This window comes from Apodemus sylvaticus, chromosome 2 (genome assembly GCF_947179515.1).
Source record: "Apodemus sylvaticus chromosome 2, mApoSyl1.1, whole genome shotgun sequence".
NCBI lineage: Eukaryota > Metazoa > Chordata > Mammalia > Rodentia > Muridae > Apodemus > Apodemus sylvaticus.
Window position 1 is genome coordinate 66,574,849 of NC_067473.1, and position 21,293 is coordinate 66,596,141.

General features: G+C 37.9%; 2 protein-coding genes across 2 annotated transcripts; both read left to right on the forward strand.

The window, feature by feature from the left end:
- Positions 1-4,906: 4,906 nt before the first annotated feature.
- Positions 4,907-9,004, forward strand: LOC127677903 (prolactin-inducible protein homolog). Its single transcript, XM_052172845.1, has 4 exons — positions 4,907-5,001; positions 6,445-6,547; positions 8,456-8,567; positions 8,856-9,004. The coding sequence occupies exons 1-4, from the start codon at positions 4,907-4,909 to the stop codon at positions 9,002-9,004; spliced, it is 459 nt and encodes a 152-aa protein (XP_052028805.1).
- A 4,951-nt stretch (positions 9,005-13,955) lies between these two features.
- On the forward strand, positions 13,956-18,685 carry LOC127677905 (prolactin-inducible protein homolog). Its single transcript, XM_052172846.1, has 4 exons — positions 13,956-14,050; positions 15,532-15,634; positions 18,154-18,265; positions 18,564-18,685. Exons 1-4 carry the CDS (start codon positions 13,956-13,958, stop codon positions 18,683-18,685), a joined length of 432 nt encoding a protein of 143 aa, XP_052028806.1.
- The last annotated feature ends 2,608 nt before the right edge of the window (positions 18,686-21,293 follow it).

Consider the following 21,293-nt stretch of genomic DNA (forward strand, 5'->3'; position numbering starts at 1 on the left):
AGCCCTATTTATAATTGCCAGATGCTGGAAAGAACCCAGGTATCCCTCAACAGATGAGTGGATGCAAAAACTGTGGTATATATACACAATGGAGTACAATTCAGCCATTAGAAACAATGAATTCATTCTTAGGCAAATGGATGGAGCTGGAGAATATCATACTAAGTGAGGTAACCCAGACTCAAAAGATGAATCATGGTATGTACTCACTAATAAGTGGATATTAACCTAGAAAACTGGAATACCCAAAACATAATCCACACATCAAATGAGGCACAAGAAGAACGGAGGAGTGGCCCCTTGTTCTGGAAAGACTCACTGAAGCAATATAGGGCAAAACCAGAACGGGGAAGTGGGAAGGGGTGGGTGGGAGGACAGGGGAAGAGAAGGGGGCTTATGGGACTTTCAGGGAGTCGGGGGCTAGAAAACTGGAAACCATTGGAAATGTAAATAAAAAAATAAATTGGAAAAAAAAGAGTGTATAGTTATAGGTATAGGTACAGCAGTTATACCATGACAGTTTTACAGAGACAGGTTAAAGAGAGATCAAGCTAGACACAGGTGAAGACAGACTAACTAGAGAATAAGTAGCAAGAAGGTTAGAACATATTTCCAAAGTTAGTATGACCAATTCAGGCAAAAGCCGAGAAAAGCTGGATGGAATCAGTCAGCTTGATTCAATTGCATGAAGGCTAGAAGCTTCCACACCTAGGTCTAGGAATAGTCAGAACAGAGAAAGAAACACTTTGGGCTCAGCCCAAGCAGAAAATACACAGTATGCTAATGGCTCTCATCTAACCCCTTTGTTTGAAGTAATAAAAGCAATAATTACAGTACTGTGTCATAAACAAAATACAAATCTCTACAACAGCATCAATTTTTGACCTTCTGTTGAAGGAAAAATTTAAAATCAAATTCAAATGGCTCATTGCCACCCTAGTGCTGGCCACTGATGGGCCACAGGGATCCCACTGGGACAGTTCACTTGGTAGCCCCTCTGCTAGCCATCTCTCCAGCACCTCCTCCAACCCAACCTTTCATCTCCTTGAAACCTAATGGGAGAGATTTGAGGAAGTCATCTCTTTTAGGCCAGAGTGTTCCAAGGTCCCTCACTCTCTGCATATTATCTTGCTGTGTGTCTCTGTATTTGTTTCTATGTGCTACAGTAGTAAAACTTCTTAGAAAATTTCTGAGTAGGGTACCTCTCTGTTAGTGTAACAGAGTGTCATTGGAAGTAATTTTATTGCTACATTTTGTTTTCATTATTTTTAGAACAGTAATACTTGGTTTTATTTTTATTTCATATAGTCTTTATTTACATTTCAAATGACTTCTCCTTTCCTGGATGTCCCCTCCCCGAAAGTCCCATAAGCCCTCTTTCCTTCCCCTGTTCCCCAATCCACCCCTTTCCACTTCCCTGTCCTGGTATTCCCCTACACTGCTGCACTGAGCCTTTCTAGGACCAGGGGCCTCTCCTCCCTTCTTCTTGGGCACCATTTGATATGTGAATTGTGTCTTGAGTATTCCAAGCTGCTAGGCTAGTATCCACTTACCAGTGAGTGCATACCATGATTGATCTTTTGAGACTGGGTTACCTCACTTAGGATGATATTCTCCAGTTCCATCCATTTGTCTAAGAATTTCATGAATTCATTGCTTTTAATGGCTGAATAGTATTCCATTGTGTATATATATCATACTTTCTGTATCCATTCCTCCATTGAGGTCATGTGGGTTCTTTCAGCTTCTGGCTATTACAAATAGGTCTGCTAGAAACATAGTGGAGCATGAATCCTTATTACATGCTGGGGAATCCTCTGGGTATATGCCCAGGAGTAGTATAGTGGGATCCTCTGGTATTATCCTAGTTCCCCAGGCTTAGGTTCTTGCTCACTTATGTAGTGTCAAGTTCTATCTCATGGAGAGTCATAGTTAAGTCAAATCTGATATTGTGTAGTTATTCTGACAAGCTATGTGTCACCATCATGTTAGCATATCTCCACTATAGAAAAGATGCTTTGTGGCTGCTTTGGTGTTTAGGTTTGTCCTTTGGTAGCTGAACAGTAATTTTCTGAAGGAAAACCAATAGAATGTAGGTGAGAAATCTCATTGTAGGCCCTAGCTTGACTTCTACATGTTAAATGAGTTGTGTAAGCATTGTCTTCAGGAATGGGGCTTTGAGTTGTTTGGGGATTACCACTGGGTTTCTTAGGCCAACAAATTAATTAGTTTTAACCCAATCCTGGTCCAGGAAGCTTTGTTTTGTAACAATAGATGGACATTTGGGATTCTGCCTCTCCAGTTATTTTTGTATTTGATTTGGAATGTTTTCTCTTTGTATATACTTTACAGAGCTTTGACTATAATAAGCTTCTTTACTATTCCTAAAATAGTCCTTAATTTAAGTTATCTTTTCTGCATATTCCTTTCGGTATTATATGTTGATATGCTTAGAGGCTAAGCTATTGTCTTTGATGAATAATAGTTACTGAAGATAAATAAGGTAGTACACTTTTCTATATAAGTACATACCATACTTTGATTATGTTTTACCTTCAGTTACTCTTTCTTATCTGCTGTTGAGAGCAGGTCTGATTAACAAAGGCTTTTTCTGAGACCCTGTTGTACCAGAAAGGAACATACCTCCTTCTCAAAACCAGGAACATACTTGGCATGGCTTTGGGAGCTCTTCCATGAGGCCTTGATGTACAGGTATCTTGAGAACCCAACTCTTGCAATTGTAGGGTGCTATGACTATATGTCCCAAAGCTCATCCTATAATATTAATATATTCTGTGTTCCCCTGGGAAGAATAGACATGCTGATTCTGAACTATCCAATCCATCTACTCTTAATATTGTTTGATTAGCTTCTTTATGATTTCCCCCCATTATATGATGATTTCTGCTGACTTCATCTTATTTCACTTCCAGAAAAAGTGTATAAGATTCTGTACTTTATAATAATGTTGCTTCAAATAAAGTATCTTTTGCAAGACCTTAAAAATTATAAGGAATCAATGAAATACAGTGCACATTATTTCACCTGTTTTAAGGTATACAAACATCAAAGTTAAAGGAAGAAGAAGAAGAAGAAGAAGAAGAAGAAGAAGAAGAAGAAGAAGAAGAAGAAGAAGAAGAAGAAGAAGAAGAAGAAGACTTAAATATTTACTTAACAAATGTATGTAAGGGAAGGAGAAGTGAGGTAGTTCATTTAATGGGTTTATTCAAGAGGGATAAAAACTATGGGAGCATTGCATCTGGTGTTTGACAGTAGCCACTCCCAGTCCAAAGCCAACACTAATAAAATAAATAGTATATGGAACAGATGCCACCTGACACAATAAATCTTCTCTGTATCTTCTAACCTTGGCATTATGTCCCAAGGAGAAACATGGAAGAATAGACATGCTGATTCTGAACTATCTAATCTATCTACTCTTAATTAACACCTTGCCATCTATCAGGGATACCAAAACTCTCCTACTTCAATGGTAAGTGGGCAAAGACAATTAATCCTTTGGTTAATCTAACTCTCCAAGACTTTCATCAGCTTGCATATTATCTTGCAGTTCAATGGAGGTGATCATAGTTTCTCTTTGAAAATGAAGTCTGGCATTTTCCCCTACCGCTGACCTCCTCACACATGAGGACAAAGCAAGCTGAGCAGTAACTAAAGTTAGAGAGCACAGAACTGGGATGACAAGAAGTTTCCTGAAAGTTTCTGCATTTGTCACCCTACACAATTCTGTGGACCCAAGTCTCATGGAAGAACCAGCACACACTGTACTGGCTGGTTTGTCTCTGTGTGTATGTGTGTGTGTGTGTGTGTGTGTGTGTGTGTGAACTTGACACAAGCTGGATTATCTCAGAGAAAAGTGCCTCCCTTGAGGAAATGCCTCCATGAGATCCAGCTTTAAGGCATTTTCTCAATTAGTTTTCAAGGGAGGAGGGCCTAGCCCATTGCGGGCTGTGCCATTCCTGGCCATCTTGCCTTCTATTAGAAAGTAAGCTGAGCAAATCAAGGGAAGCAAAGCCAGTAAGCAGCATTCTTCCTTCCTACCTCCTATATCCATCCACTCCTACCTCCAAGTTTCTACCCTGTGTGAGTCCTTGTCCTAATTTCCTTTGTTGATGAACAGCAATATGGAAGTGTAGGCTGAATAAGCCCTTTCCTCCCCAACTTGTTTCTTGGTCATGATGTTTGTGCAGGAATAGAAACTAGAAACCCTGACTAAAGCACATGAAGTGAAGATATCCAAGATCTCCCTCACTGATAATATGGTCAAAATTATATCAGCTATATCTGTACCCCCTAGTCACATGTGAGGTGTTCTAAATATATGCCTTGGATTTTCCAAAAACCTTCTCTGTATGCAAAGAATGTCCATCATTTCCTACAGAAGATCATTGTACCTAAGAACCCTAATTATGGGAATTGAGTAATAACCATATGCTGTGTCATTAATCAACTGTAGGATAGGTTTGAGTTTGTGTTCTCTGGATTATCAGGGATGTGAGGCATGGTATCCAGAAGAAAAAGAAAGGTGATTGAAGATTATATATCCCTACAGTAAGAGCAGGTTAGGAAACAAAGGTTAAAAAGGAAGAGATGCCACTTAGAATAATTAGAATTGAGTCCATCCTGATAATCTAAGAATATTCTAATCTCATACTGGCAAAGGGGAAAATCTCATTTCTTTCTAAATATGATCCATTTTGAAGTTCCAATTGGATACTCATCCTTGTTGCAGAAGAACAAACAGGGTGGCAGTGGGAGGGATGATAACATATTATGCCATTAGCTGAGTAGACCCACCCATTTGTTTCATTGTATTCATGCTGCAAATAAAAGGAGACATCTGGGTTTCAGATGGATAATGCTCACAAGTGTCAACTCTTACAGCATGGCTTCTCTTCAAATTCTCTACCAGCCCCAAGCTGTTATACATATCCTGATTTTGTGTTTAATTCTAGAGCTTGCCTCTGGTCAGGATAATAGGTAAGGCATTACTTTTTCTTCACCACATTCCAAGAAATATGTTCCTACTTGAAGGGGGAACATAATTGTATTCTTGTGATTTGTGGTTCTGATATCACTTTACTAACCTTTGAGAAAATGCAAAACTTCTTAAGCCTGTGTCCTGATATCAATGACTGGGTGATAATTAAAAGACTTTGTTCAAATTGATTTTTCTAGGTAGATTATACAATCATCATTTTCATCAATATGATAATATGAGAAGAGAGGTAACCTTGTCCCATATTTTTGTGGATTAGTTATAGATAAGATATAATTCATTTCCAATTCTAAAATTGGTGTCTGAAAGCAAAGAACTGAATGTTCAAGATTCCCTAGCATTGAACAGTGGAATATCTTGTCTCAAATAACCAAAAAAACTAATAAATTATCAATAGAAAAATTATATAAATTGTTCAATGAATGCTATATCTTCACCAATTTCAATATGCTGGCACTTTTAACCACACCTGGAGTAGATTTGTTTAAACAAAAGAAAGAAATGCAGAAATGTTATATTGTACCCTGCTCTTTTAAACCCATTTCTGTGCATGAGATTTCTTGTGTGATAAATATATTGTATAAGTCTATAACTAAAATGGGAAAGAAATATCAGATTTCAATTTATATAAGGAAGAAATGGTATGTATTTGGTTCTGTGACTTTTAAAAATAAGAAAGCATTGGTTTACAGGGAGAAACCAGAGTCCTCTAGCAGTACACAGAATCATGTGAGAAAGAAGAAACTACCAAATGGTAAAGAATACATAGAAGTTTAGACGGGGGAATTTTACCTGCTATGGAAAAACATTTCTGAAGAGATGGAGGACTGGGAAACAAGGAGAGTGACATTAAGATCATTTGATTAGGGAATCTAACTTTTGCCAATCAGAAGTTTTGATGTTTCTTACTTTAAGCCTTAAAAGCAGTGATCTGAGTAGAAAATATTGAGGTGAACCAATTGTTCCAGTAAAGACATGTTCACCCATGTGTTGGATTTAGCAGATTTGGTGTATATACTATTCTTGTTCAAGTTCTGCTTTTAAAAGCAAGAGAACTTTGGAGAATTTTTAGATAACGGTAGAAGGAAAACAGAAAGGTGAGTGCACCAAGGTAAACTGTAAAGTCTCTAACCTGGAATGATGAGTAGAAACAGAAAAGAGAATGTAGCTTTGCCAGTCCAGCTCCCACACCCAATGACTAGGACTTCAACCTTCTTTTCTGGTCTTCATTTGCTTTCTCATGTTGGATGTGTGTGTTGGCTAGAAACATGGAATAATTTGGGAGAAATTACAAGCAGAGGGTCCTTTCAGAGTAAAGTGTTGACCTTTATAAGGATCTTCCTGACACTTGACCCCTGGAGCTCTATCTGCCTGAGTCTTTGACTTTTACCTGATTTTGTGTTTCTGTTTTTTGACTGACACAGGAACAATCTACTTTCACTAAATATGGAAGTTTCTTTGATGAACAAGGCAAATGAATTTACAGTAACACTCACAGTTACAAATAAAATGGATAAATGTATGGTGGTAAGTGAATAATTGAGCGCTAAATGAAAGTGAAGTATTATAATAAAGAAATTTCAGTGATTTAATATTGTGCTAAATGTTGCCCTTTTATGTTTTTTGTGTGCATAGATTTGAAACTAAGTGAAATTGTGTTGTAAATGTAAGTGTTACAAATTTTATTCTAAAAGTAAAGTAATAGGGTTCTAAAGAATATTGGTGAGACAGGAATAAGCAACTTCACAAAGAAACTAGGTAAAATTTTAGAGAAAAAATAATGGGGTGAGTGAAAAATCAGGAAAAATACCAATGAATCAAATATAAACATGACTAAGTAGCAGTGACCAGGAAACACTTATGGACTTACATTCATACTTTCACTCACCTCTTGACTCCATGCAATGTATTAATGATGGGGATATAAGACGATACAGATCAACATGCTTTGGCAGGTGTAATAAATATAGGAATGAGGTTATTGTGCACTGTCCCTCAGTGTAAGGGCTTACTTTGCCCCTGGTAAGCAGAGATACACATTGTCTTCACCTTTATTTCTAGGTCTACTTTCTTCTTCAATTGTTCCCAACTCTTCATCTCCTGCTCAATTTCCTTAACAATTCTTCAAATGTGTCTTTTGTGAATAAGAAAAGAAGTACCAAAAGTTTTGAGGGTTGGAGATATGGTTCATGGGATAAGAACAGTAGCTGCAGTTTCAGAGTGACTGCATGAGGACTGGACTCAGGCATGGCTGTGAACCACCTAAGATACTCAGAGAGAACAGCAAGTGCTCTCAACTCTTGAACCAGGGTATCTGACAAATCTTCTGGTCTTTAGGAAGACTGAATAGACATACTCCTTCAAACACATAAAATAAATCCTTTTCACAAATGAACTAAAGAATCATTACAAAAAAGAAGGGAATTTTTTTTGTTATACCAAAAGCCATAATAGCAAAATAACGATCCCTAATACTCAACCAAGATTGATGCTTGAAATACTTTTGGTTCTGGTATTGTCAGATGCCCTAAAGTTCTCTGTTTTTCCCTAAAGTTTCAGGTTTTTTTTTTTAACTCAATAGATTGCTTAATTCATTTAGAAGTAATTTCTTCTATCTGACCATTGACTAAAATATTGGACTAATGAAAAGCAATGTCTAAATACTAGATATCCAATAATTTTCGAGCAGGAACTGTTTTCATTTACACAATAAGCATTATTTCAAGTCTAAACTGATACCTTTGACTCAGAAAGCACAAAAACTGAAAAACTCATGCAAAGGAGGCACACAATGACACACACACAATGACAGCAGAAATATCAGTGTAACATGCACTGCATCTCAAAGCTTGATAACTAAAGTCAGAGAGTTTGGATTATAAACTATATTAGCCTTTTTCACACTCATTTCACCACAACAGAGTAGAAATATTGTGTCTCCACCCTCAAAACCCTCCTTCATTCTTGAAAGGTTCTGCTGTACCAGGGGTCTGTGTTAATGTCTGTGGCCCAAGTTATCAAAAAAGGCCAAGGAGATGGCCATGGTTTTGGGCTACCACTGGAGGTAAACATTCCAAGCTGCCCCATCCCCAAAATACAAAACAGACGTGCATGAAGCTTCACTCCATTAGATGGAAACATGTAATATCTCACAAGTTCTAAGAAAACCTTTTTAAATTTCAGTCATTCATTATAACAACAACAATAACAACAACAACAACAACAAAAATCAGTGATTTTCCATCTTACACTGAATGGGGCTAAGTTTGAATTTGGCATATAAGTCACAAAAACATGCTCAGCATCTGGTGTATTCTAACAGCTATGAGGAAATACTCCTCCCTTCCCATGATGCTCTGTGAATTGCTTATTTTCCATAATGGTTGCCTTTTCTCTATTGACACCATTCAACCCTTCCTCACTTTATTTCCTTAGGTGAAAATGAGTATTGAGGACAATCCAAATATCAAATACATTTCTGCTAAAGCAACTTACACTGCTTGCATTTGTACTGTAAACAACTACTTCTGGGATATTCAAGTCTCTGGTAAGTGGAAATGCTTCCTATAAGAGTGAATGTCAGGATATGTCAGAGTTGGAAGAGAATAAAAGAAAGCATGTTGTAGCAGGAAGAAAAGGAAAGAGACTGTAGTGATGAGAAGGCAAATTGAAAGGAAATGAGAGACAGAAGACATTGAAATTAAGGGAAGGGAGTTCAAACAGCAACCATACCACGCATATAGGAATAAGAATCAAAGTATAGTACACCCAGAAGGGAATACAGATGTAGCTAAGTGGAGTTCATGCTTTAATACTTATGCCTTCTTTCCTGTAGCAAATACTATCTTACAAGGCAAAGCAGAAGTTGTTCCAGCTAAGAACATATGTCCTGATGATGAAAACATATTTCCAGTAACTTCTTATATTGAGACAGTTACACGTGAAATCCTTGTATCACCACAAACTGGAAGATGCCTCACATAGATCCATGGTACCAAACCACCTGGATAGATATTCTTTTCATATATTGATTTCTGTAGTAAAAAATAGGTTGTGGTAAAATTAACTCTGAAAAATATCTGTGTGATAAATAAACCTCTACAACTTCACAGTGAACTATTTGTGTCTTTTCTCCATGAATTACTACTCTATTTTGCTTTATGGCCAAAGGTTTCATTAACACTGTTTTTTTTCCAGGACACACTTACAACAGTTACATAACAAACATTTAAATTAAGGTCAGAACTTGTTCTTGCCACTTAGCATAAAAAAAAATACCCAAGTCAGGATGAGCAACAGTTTGTAGAGTAACACTAAAAATTCAAAGCAGAATTGAGAAAAGATTTCAAGTTCTTTTACCATTACAATTCACCTACATCCAGCTGTCCCTCTCAACAATCTGATCTATAACTTTCTTCTTTTCAACTACTATCCAAAAAAAGATCCAGGTGAATTTGAATGGCCACTTGTTTTACATATTGTGACTTTGACTTTCTTCCTTTTCTTGCAGTAAGGAAAATTTGGTGTCTAGAGTGATGCCAAGTATAAGTTGGAAAAAAAAAGGGATCCTGGAACCATGATGCACTGTCTATGGAGGTCTATAAACCAGCAAAGCTTTTAGATAATGGTCTAACATTACTTTGTCAAATACTTTATATGTGTCTATAATCTTCCAGTTTGTTCACAACTGCAAGTGGTGATAAGAGATAACATTTCCACTTTCTGTTTTCTGGGATAATATATTCTCTCTAACAAGGATACAGTGCCACTTATTCCAGTACCCCTTTTTATATATATTTTCTTTATTTACATTTCAAATGCTATCTCCTTTCCTGGTTTCCCCCTCTTAGTCCCTCTTCCTGAGTTGTTGCCTGGAAGAGAAAGGAATCAGTGTCAAAAGAACTACACAGAGAATTTGATACACTAATATACTACTAAAAGCAATAGATCTTAACCTTCAATAAAAAATATAAAACCAATATTTTGCTAAGGGAGAGTGAAGCTTAATATGCACAAACCAACCTGTATTCCAATACAGCAATCTGGACATTGACCTCCTCTGCTTCTCCCTGCCCACACCTCCTCACACCAATATGGTTACTGCCAGAGCATTGTATATAGGATTACAGGAAATTGATGGTAGAATTTTTTCCAGTACTCCTAGCATAGACAAAGGTGAATATGTGTAGATAGGACCTCCACACTGCATCAGAGACTCAATTAATCAAAGGAAGGCCAGCACAGACTTACTAATTGGTCCCAAAGTGCCAGGTATAAGGAAATAAGAAGGGTCCTTGGTCACCTAGCAGTGTCAGGTATCAGTTCAATCTAATGGAGTGGGACATAAGTCAAATCATATGTTGAGTGATTACTCTCACAAGCAGTCTCTCATCATTACAATAGCATAGTTTGTAGTCAGGTCTCCAATGTAGGAAAAAATGGTTTGAGGAGAGAGACAGAGAGAAAGAGAGAGAGAGAGAGAGAGAGAGAGAGAGAGAGAGAGAGAGAGAGAGAGAGAGAGAGAGAGAGATTCAGAGAACCCAACTCTTCTCACTGTTGGGGGGAGAGATTATTAGTATTAGTCCCAAAGTTGCTGTGTGGTCAATCTGTAATGTTTTAGAATGCCAGGGGCAACATTGTTTGATTCATATCTTGCTAACTTCTCCTTATATTACTAGTTCTTTTGACTTCATCCCATTGTACAGGATATAAGATATGCTTCAAACCAAGGTTGCTTGGCATAAAAAGATCTGACTTTTGCAAGACCTCCTGATCCCACACATTTTGATCTTTTCTATATTCTGATTTACCTGTTTACTTCCTGGTATTTGTTCCCTAGACTCAGTCACTGAAGAATGACCTGCTGGTCTAGGAAATTCCTCTTCCTTTTTATTTCATCATTATGAAACAGAAACTTTAAAAATTGCACAACTTCATTGAAAAACAATGCTAATTCTTTGAAAAATTAAATAAGATGGACAAACAACCAAGTTAAAGAAAAGACAAGGAAAGCTAAGAAAAACCTTTTAAGTTATAAATGAGTGCATGAAAGGGGGAAGTACGGTAGTTCCTTCAATATGTATGCATAGCATTCATGGAATCTGGTGTTGACAATAGCCCTGCCCAATCCATTGGCATCACTGATAAAATAAAACTAAAATGGTGTGGAAACCATATTAAGCTCTAGGCACTCTCTTAATCCTGTAACCAGAGGACTCTACTCAAGGAGAATAATAAAATATTAGACAGTCTGAATACTAAGGTTTCTTGAACCATCTTTTCTTGGATAATATCTTGTCTTATAATCCAAGATTCTAAGAGTCACGTATTTCAATGGTGAGAAGCAAATCCATGGATAACCTGGTTCTTCTAATTTTCAAAGGGTTTCTTCAGCTTATTTTTGTGTTGCAGCAAAATGAAGAAGATCACAAGTTTGAGAAAAGGAGAACATGATCAGGTAATCCTTTGTGGGGAACAGGAAAGAAGCCCTGAGGGCCAGCAGAAAGAATGGAATTATGCAACCTCAGGAGGTGGGAGGTGCGGTTGCCCTCTAGAATTTACCAGAGACCTGAGAAGTGAAAGACTCTCAGGACTTAAAATGCCCAACAGCTGGGAGAGGGAACTTGTAGAGTCCATTACCAGTAGAAAATCATGGCATCAAGTGGAGGGATTGCCATCCCAAAGTCAAAAACACTGATCCAGCATTGTTCCTGTCTGAAAGAACTGCAGGGACAAAAATGGAGAAGAGACTCAGGAAAAAGAAGTCCAGTGACCAGCCATACTTGGGATCTATCTAAGGGGAGGTTTCAAGGCCTGACACTTTTATTGATACTTTGGTGTGCTTATAGACAGGAGCCTTGCATGGCTGTCCTCTGTAAGGCACAACAAGCAACTGACTGAGACAGATGCAGATACTTACACCCAACCAATGAACTGAAGTCAGGGACCCAAGATGATTTAATTAGAGAAATGTTTGAAGAAGCTGAGGAGGAAGAAAACCTCATAGGACAACCAGTAGTCTCAACTGACCTGAACCCTGAGATCTCTCAAATACTGGGACACCAACCAGGCAGCATACACTAGCTGGTGTGAGGCCCCTGACACATACAGCAGAGGACTGCCTGGTCTGGCCTTAGTGAGAGAAGAAGCTTCTTTATTTTTCTTTGATATATTTTTTTATTTACATTTCAAATGATTTTCCCTTTCCTGGCTCCCCACTCCACGAAAGTCCCATAAGCCCTCTTCCCTCCCCCTGTTCCCCCATCCATCCCTTCCCACTTCCCTGTTCTGGTATTGCCCTATACTGCTGCACTGAGCCTTTCCAGAACCAGTGGCTACTCCTCCGTTCTTCTTGGACATCATTTGATATGTGAATTATTACATGGGTCTTCCAAGTTTCTAGGCTAATATCCACTTATCAGTGAGTGCATACCATGATTGATCTTTTGAGACCGGGTTACCTCACTTAGTATGATGTTCTCCAGCTCCCTGAGAAATGCAAATCAAAACAACCCTGAGATTTCACCTCACACGGGTCAGAATGGCTAAGATCAAAAACTCAGGAGGAAACAGGTGCTGGTGAGGATGTGGAGAAAGAGAAACACTCCTCCACTGCTGGTGGGATTGCAACTTGGTACAACCACTCTGGAAATCAGTCTGGCGGTTCCTCAGAAAACTGGGCACCTCACTTCCACAGGATCCTGCTATACCACTCCTGAGCATATACCCAGAGGATTCTCCAGCATGTAATAAGGATACATGCTCCACTATGTCCATTGCAGCCCTATTTATAATGGCCAGAAGCTGGAAAGAACCCAGGTGTCCCTCAAAGGAGTAATGGATACAAAAACAAATGTGGTATATATACATAATGGAGTCTAATTCAGCCATTAGAAACAATGAATTCATGAAATTCTTAGAGAAGAAGCTTGTAACTCTCAAGACACTTGAGGCCCCAGAGCATGGGGAAGCCTGCTGGGGGTGGGGGTTGGGGTGGGAAGGGTGGGGACATCCTCTTGAAAACAGGGAGGAGGAAGAATAGGATGTGGAACTATGGGAACATGGACTTGAAGGGCACTAATGACTGACTGCAAGAAAATGGAGTCTGGAATTTCTTCACACCTGAACATGTGGACCTAGCAGTGAGAGCAGTAACTGAAAATAGAGAAATGGAGAACAAACTAAGATGAGAATAATTTTCCTGGATGTTTCACAATTATATTCCCTACACATCAAATGTGAACCCAAGTATTCTGAACAAACAAGTCTATAAGAGGCAATGCTGTTCAAGTTATTGCTCTCTAATGATATGGTTTAAATTATACCAAATATATTTGCTCCCTTTATTCACATGTGATTTCCTTGTACATACATGTCTTGAATTTTCAGAAAATTTACTCAGTATGCAAGATAGGACCATTATTTCCTATAGAAGACCACTCTACCTAAGAATACTAATCAAGGGAATTGAATATTAATAATATACTGAGTCATTACTCATATGCAGTATATTTTTAAGTTGGGGTTCTCTGAGTTACCAGGGAGGTAAGGCTTTATGTAATCCAGAGGACAAAGAGAAATGATTAAAGTTCACATATCTTCAGAGTAAGAGCAGTTTAGGAAACAAAGGAAAAATAAAAACAAACCTTGTTTAGAAAAAATGTAATTCGATCCATGTGAATATCTATGAACCTTTTAATCTCATACTGATGAAAAACAAAATCTAATATTTTATTCACTAGACTCCATTTTGAAGTTCCATATGGATATTGACCATTGATATAGAAAAACAAACAAGGGAGCAATGGAAGGGATCCAAACCTATGATGGTTTTGGCTGAGTAGACCTGCCCTTCTGCTTCATTGTATTCCTTCTGCAAATAAGAAGAGAGATCGGGTTTAAGATGGCAAGGCTCATGTGTGTAAGTTCTTACAGCATGGCTTTTCTTCAAATTTTCCACCAGACTGGAAGAGTCACCCACCTCCTGATTCTCTGCTTACTTCTGGAGACTGCCTATTGTCAGGACAATAGGTAAGGCACCACTCTTTCCTCACTGCCTTCCTAAAAATCTGTTCCCACTAGATATTGACAAATTGGATTCTTACTACTTGTAGCTCTGAGTCTCACATTTTTAAACTCTGAGGCAATATGTAGCTTCTAAAGCTTCTGTCCTGATACCAAGTGATGAGTTGACAATGAAAATATTGTGTACAAACTGACTTTTGGCCTAGATTATAGTATAATTTTCATCAACATGACAATTATGAGGAGAGACATAAACTTGGCCCTTGTGGGGACAATATGGATAGCATGTAATTCACCTCTAATTCTCAATGTGGAGTATGGAAGCAAAGAATTAGATATTCACATCTCTACTCATGTAAAAGTGGACATCTTGACTCAACACAAACACATACAAACACACACACACACACAGAGAGAGAGAGAGAGGGAGAAAGAGAGAGAGAGAGACAGAGAGAGAGAGAGAGAGAGAGACAGAGACAGAGACAGAGACAAAGAGAGAAATTGCCCATAGGAAAATTATCTAAGTTGTACAATAAAGGTGAATGTCTTCATCAACTCTAATATGTAGGTCTCTTTTAACCACACCTGGAGCTGATTTGTTTAAACAGACAAACAAAACTACATAATCTTCTTAGTGTACCCCACTTGTTCTATACCTGTTCCTTTACATAGATTCCTTGTGATAAAATTATTCTCTAAGTATATAGCTAAAAATGGAAAGGAATAACAGACTACAATTCCTGCAAAAAAAATAATGGTAAGTAATGGATTCTATGGCTTTAGACAAGAGGAAAGCATTCAGTTACAGGGAGAAATCAGAATCTACTAACAGTATACAGAATCATGTGAAAAAGGAGAGTTTACCAGATGGTAATGAATCCATGGAAGTTTATATGGGGAAATTTTATATGCCAAGAAAAAGCAATTCTATGAGTGGAAATAATATAAAAAGTTGGGAATTTCTGAATTGGGAATTTAATTTTTGTCAAGTAAAACTTAAGATGTTCCTTACTCCAGATCTAAGGAAGGTTACATTGAAGAAAGCAATGTTGAGGTAAATCAATTATTACTGTGAAGCTGTATTGATCCATATGATGGCTTTAGCAAATTCTGGGACTATAATATACTTCTACTATTTCTACTTTTGGAAAGAATAAAGCCTTGGAGAACTAATTGATAAGTTTAGAAAGAAAAGAGAAAGGGGGTGCATAAATGTGGACTGTGAAGTCATAAATCTTCCCCATGCAATGCTACTGGAAATAATGTAAACATAGCTTTGCCAGCCCGGGTTTCAACATTCACTATGTAAGCAGCACGGTGACCTTTTCTTACTTCCATTTGTTTCTTCTTGTTGGATATGTGTGTTGACTGGTAAAACAGGTCTCCCAATGATTGGGCCCTGGAGCTCTCTCTGCCCATCCATACACAAGCATATGAGTGTTGGACAGTATTATGATTTCGTGTTTCTGCCTCTTCTACTTTTAAAGGAATTGGTCACTTTCACTGAACAGGAGACTCTTTCAGACAAACAGGACAAATGAAGTTATAGTAGAACTCACAGTTACAAATAATGTGAATAAATGCTTGGGGGTAAGTGAATAATTGAGAAGTATCATAATAAAGAAAAGTATCATAATAAAGATAATCCAATAATTTTAATATTGTGTTAAATGCTTCCCTTTTAGTATTTCTATGTACATAGCTTCAAAGGTCAGAGAAATTTTGTTACAACTGTATGTATTACAAATTCTATTCTAATAGTTAAGTAATAGTGTTTTGAAGAAGATTGTAAGGAATTTTAACTGTTTTATGAGGATTTTCACATTGAAAATTTAGAGAAAAAAGTTATAGGAGGAGTGAAAAAAATCAAGGAAAATGGCAATGAAACAAAGATAAACAAGGCTGAGTGGCAGTGCCCAGGAAACTCTGTTAGACTTATGTTACCATCTCCACTCACCTGCTGAATGCACCTCATGAAGTAGTGACAGAGAATCAAGAAGATAGCAGGTGACTATTTTATATTTTAGCAGGTGACTGTGCACTGTCCCTCAATACGAGGGCCTACTCAACCCCAATAAGCACAGACACACATCATACCCAACTTTGATCCTGGGTCTAATTTCATCTGCATTTGTTCCAAACTCTTCACTTCCTGCTCAATTTCTTTAATATTTTCTTCCACATTAACTTTTATCTCTTAGAAAGGAGATACAAAAAGAAGGTTTGAGGGCTAGAGATATGATTTAGGGGTTGAGAGCACTTCTTGGTTTTTGTGAGCACCACTGATATCTCACAGCCATAGCAGTTCAGTTCTAGGACTTCTGACACCAACTCTCATCTGAGTGGACATTGAGCACACACACCAACTGATATAAAATAAAACTAAGTAAATACTTTTTCAAAACTGAATTTAAAAATTATTGCAAAAGGGAAATGTATAATTATACCAAAAACCATAATAAAAAAGTGAACAGCCTCTGATATTTGTTTCAAAACCAATCCCATTTTTCCCAATATTATACTTGAATCGTGGACCCTACAGTTCTTATGATCCATACTGTGTGACATCTGTTTAAAAAGTTATTCCTGTTTTTCTTTCCTAACCACAGTTCTCATAATGTCCACCTTTTGTTAGAACATCCAGTAAACCATCTGGTATAAGATACTGGCAATCTCTCCATGTGCCCAAAACCTCAGAGATGCCAAAATTGTTCAGGGGAGGGGGGTCAGAGTCTTCCCCATATGTTGAGTAGATTAAATAAGAATCATCTTTGCTGATATAGGCAAATGTAGAGTCACAGATATTTACAGAAATAAAAATGATGTTAGAAATGCTTTAGATCTGGTATTGGGCAGAATCCCTGAAGTTCTCTTTTTGGTTTATAAAATAATAAATTGCTTAGCCCATGTAGAAGTCATTACTTGTATCTGACCATTGACTGAAAAAGTTATATCTTTTGGCTAAGGAAAACCAATGCCTAAGATTGCCAGTCAAAATTTCTCCAGCTGTGACTGTTTCTATTTGCAAGATAAGCATGCTATCTTAAGCCTACAATGATAATTTTTAAAGTTCAAGAAGGGATGTGGCACTTTCAGGAGGTATGGCTTTGATGGAGGAGGTGTAGCTTCATTAGAAGAAGTATGTCACCATGGGGGTGGGCTTGAGGTTCCTAAACTCAGGTTTTGCCCAGTGAGGAAGAGAGATTCAGTCTCTGCCTTCAGAACACGAGGTAGAACTCTCAGCTCCTTCTCCACTCCAAGCCTGCCTGGATGCTGCAGTGCTTCCTGCCTTGATGATAATGGACTGGTCCTCTGAACCTGTCCACTTAAAAAAAGAAACTTCATGGACTCACAAATTCACACAAGTGATAAAAGTATCAACTCTTTCATCTCAGGCTACAGAAATAAAACAGTGTAACAATAGCATCACAAAGCTAGAAAACTGAAGTTAGAGTTGGGGTTATAAAGTCTGGTTGCTTGTTAATCTTTGTCATTCTTATTTAAATGTAGCAGAGTAGACAACCTGGTGTCACCTGCCTTAAAACCATTCTTAGTTCTGGACAGGTTTGTGTCATTCATCGTTGACTCTGATTTGTAGATGTTCAGTCTCAGGCTAGATGAAAGCCAACTAACACCCTAAATATATCATGGACAATATTCTTTGGCCCTCACAATACTAAAATAAAGAGCTTACTAATCCATCTCACAAAGCAGCTCATGAGTTAAACATACTCAGACACACACACATACACATACATACATACACACACACACACACAGGGGGAGAGAGAGAGAGAGAGAGAGAGAGAGAGAGAGAGAGAGAAATGTAATATCTGACAATTTTTAACAGAATGTTTATGAGTTTCAGTCATTCACCATGGCAGAATAACCCCAACAAAACAAATAAATAAATCAGTGGTTTCTTTCTTTCTGGGGGCGGGGGGGGGGGGCTAAAGTGAATTTGATACACAAGTTACAGAAAACAATAGGAAATGATTAGTCCTTCCTTCCCACAGTGCCCTGAAAATTGCTTATTGTTCAAATGATCTATCTCAGGCTGCCTCTCTGTATTGACACTATTTAAACCTTCTTGACTTTCTTTTCTTTAGATAGAAGTCAGTACTGAGGACAATCGAAATATCAAGTACCTTTCTACTCCTGAAAGCCCTGTTGCTTGTGTGTGTACTGTTGCCAAATTCTTCTGGAAGGTTCTTGTCTCTGGTGAGAGCATTTCCCAAATGCTTATGAATTTCAGATAAAAGTTAATGTCAGGATGTTTCAGAGTGGAAAGAAAATAAGAGGAACCATGTTGTAGCAGGAGGAAAATAGGGATGACTTGGAGTACTGAGGAGAAACCAAATAGAAAGGACATGAGGGGAGAGAGGGAGTTACAAGACAGGAATGGAGACCAAATAGCAACTTTACTTCAAAGTCAAATCAAAGTACGTGAGATCCAGGAAAGGGTGTGGATGACGATACGTTGGGTTCATGAGTTAACACTTCTGCTGTCCTTTCTTAGAAAATGCTGTCCTACAAACGAAGGTGGAAGTTTTTTCAGAAAAGGACATATGTAATGATGGTAATACTCGACACCTAGTAACTGTCTACCTCAGGAATACTTTTTATAACATGTCAAAATAGTATAAACTGGAAGGTCTTGAATAGATCCAAGTCACCAAAGGACCACTGGGAGAATATTACTTTCCTGTGTGTATCTGTGTAGTAAAATACTGTGAAAGGAACAATGTGCTAAAATATCTGTGATAAATAAACTACTACAACTTTATAACGGACTGTCTGAATCCCAAAAATTACTGTTGTATCTGCCCAGATAGGGAAAGATTTCTTTAGTACTGTTTTTCCAGGATGCATTCACAAAAATGATATGATAAACTTTTAAATACTAATAAGTGAGGTAAAGGCATATGTGGTAAAGGTTTTACCACTTAACAAGAAGAGAAAATACCCCAAGGTAGAATAAGTAATTGTTTGCAAAGTAGTACCAAAAATTCAAAGTATAACTGAGGAAATATTTCAAGTTCTTCTACCATGACAATTCAAGTGCACCCAGTTATCCTTCCACACTCTCTGATCGATAGCTTTCTTTTCATTTACTGGCCAGAAAAAGACTCAGAGATTAGTGTGCATTTGGATGCCAGGTTATTTTGTGTATTATGGTTTTGAAATTCTTGAGGTAAAGAAAATTCAGGATCTTGAATGATGCCAAGTGTGAGTTTGAAAAAAGGGATCCTTTGAGGGGTCTTTTAACCAGCAAAGCTTTTGGACAATGGTCTGATATTGTTTTGTAAAATACTTTAAATACATACCTGATCTTTCAGTTGAAATTCCACTCCCTGTTTCCCATGGTAGTTTTATTCTCTCTATCAAGGATAAAGTGCCACTTAATAGCTTTCAAAATGTATGCTACATATTCTAGGCCTCTTATTTTCCCTCCCACCCTCAGCTATTGCCTCTAACAGAAAGGGATCCAGGGTCACAAGAAGTACACAGAGAACATGATACCCTAGCACAATACTCAGATCAACAGATTTTTACCTGTACTGACAGTGGAGACACAGAGAACCAGTAGTAGTGTGGTAAAGGCATATGCAGCCAAAAGATGTACAAACCCATCGATATCCCAAGCCAGCAACCTTCACCCTCACGCTCACACTTGAGTTCCTCCTCTTCTCCCTACCCACATCTCCCTTGCCACCTAATCTAGTTACTACCTGGACTTTCTATATTGGATGTGACAAAGCTGGTGATAGAATTTTTCCTGTAGCCTACGCATAGACAAAGGTAAATATGGGTAGACAGGATCTCCTACACTGCATCAGAAACGTAATCCATCTAAGGAAGCCCATCATAGGTGTTCGAATCTGCTTCAAAGTTCCATCCATGGGAAAATGAGAAGTAATTTCAGTACAAAGTGGTAATTTTTAGATAAGTCTTATTTTGTAGCTTAAGCTGGTATCCATGCCTTGGCAATCTTTATTCCTGGGCCTCTCAAGAGCTAAAGTGGAATGTGTGAGCCACCAAAGTCTCCCTAACATTGGAAGGGCTATTTATTCAGATAAAAACCTTAGTTTGAAGTTTTTCCGCTTCATTTGATTCAGCACTTTTTACATATAATTCAGCTCTTTCAGACCTCATGCAGTTTTCTGATGAGAAGGTGGTTAAGAGCTGCTACATATATGACCTTCCTTAAACTTAATGGTATATATATTTGCTTTCCAAACTTTTTGCTTTTTGTTTTTATGGTTGATCATATGTATTGGTGAGTTCATCACTGGGATGAATTTGGGTGAAGACTGCAGAGTCATGTATCTATTATCACCTTTCAGGAAATTTAGAAACTCTTTAACCATTGCTTATTTAAATGTATTTTCTGTTCTTATACTCTATTTTGAAATGAAATGTCCCAAATAAACTTTTGGTAACTTGATGGTATTTTGATAATTCTCATAAGCCCTCTTTTTTTTACACCATTTCTTTCAATAATAATTCAAGTGTCTTTTATTTGAACTCAGTGATATTTTAAAATGACCAAATCTGCTATTGAAGCTTCAAGTTAAAGAAAGATCTTACTTCAGTTATTGTGTTCTTTATCACTTAGGCTACTTTTTTTCTTTGTATCACTTTGTTAATTTTTTTTACATTGATCTTGCAGTTTTATTTCCTTTCTTTTTTTACTTCACATCTCGATCAATGACCCTCCCCTAGGTCATCCCCTCCCAAAATCCTTCCCAACACCCCCAACTCCCTCTCCTCCATTGTGTGTCACCCCCCCACCCCGCTCTGGCATATCAAGTCTCTGTAAGGCTAGGCACATCCTCTCCCACAGAGGCCAGACAAGGCAGCCCAGCTAGGAGAACATATCCCACAGACAGGCAACAGCTTTTGGGACCCAGATGAAAACCAAGCTGCACATCCAATTCATAGGCTTAGATCCAGCCTAGATATGCTCATTGGTTGGCGGTCCAGGTTAGTTGACTTTGTTGGTTTTCCTGTGGAATTCCTACCCTCTGTGGAACCCTCAATTCTTCCCCCAACTCTTGCATATGAGTCCCTGATCTCTATCCAACTCTTGGCTGTAGTTCTCTGACTCTGTTTCAGTCAGCTGCTTAGTGTAGTTACTACACAGAAGACAGCCTTGCTAGACTCCTGTCTGCAACCATAACAGAGTTTTATTAATAGAGTCAGGGATTGGTGGTTGCCAATGGGACAGGTCTCAAGTTGGATCCAT

Coding starts and splice junctions, on each gene's coding strand:
- LOC127677905 (XM_052172846.1), top strand. CDS start 13,956: ATGGCTTTTCTTCAAATTTTCCACCAGACTGGAAGAGTCACCCACCTC. Junction 15,635..18,153: donor ATGTGAATAAATGCTTGGGG/GTAAGTGAATAA, acceptor TCTTTTCTTTAG/ATAGAAGTCAGTACTGAGGA. Junction 18,266..18,563: donor CTGGAAGGTTCTTGTCTCTG/GTGAGAGCATTT, acceptor GTCCTTTCTTAG/AAAATGCTGTCCTACAAACG.
- LOC127677903 (XM_052172845.1), top strand. CDS start 4,907: ATGGCTTCTCTTCAAATTCTCTACCAGCCCCAAGCTGTTATACATATC. Junction 6,548..8,455: donor AAATGGATAAATGTATGGTG/GTAAGTGAATAA, acceptor TTATTTCCTTAG/GTGAAAATGAGTATTGAGGA. Junction 8,568..8,855: donor CTGGGATATTCAAGTCTCTG/GTAAGTGGAAAT, acceptor TCTTTCCTGTAG/CAAATACTATCTTACAAGGC.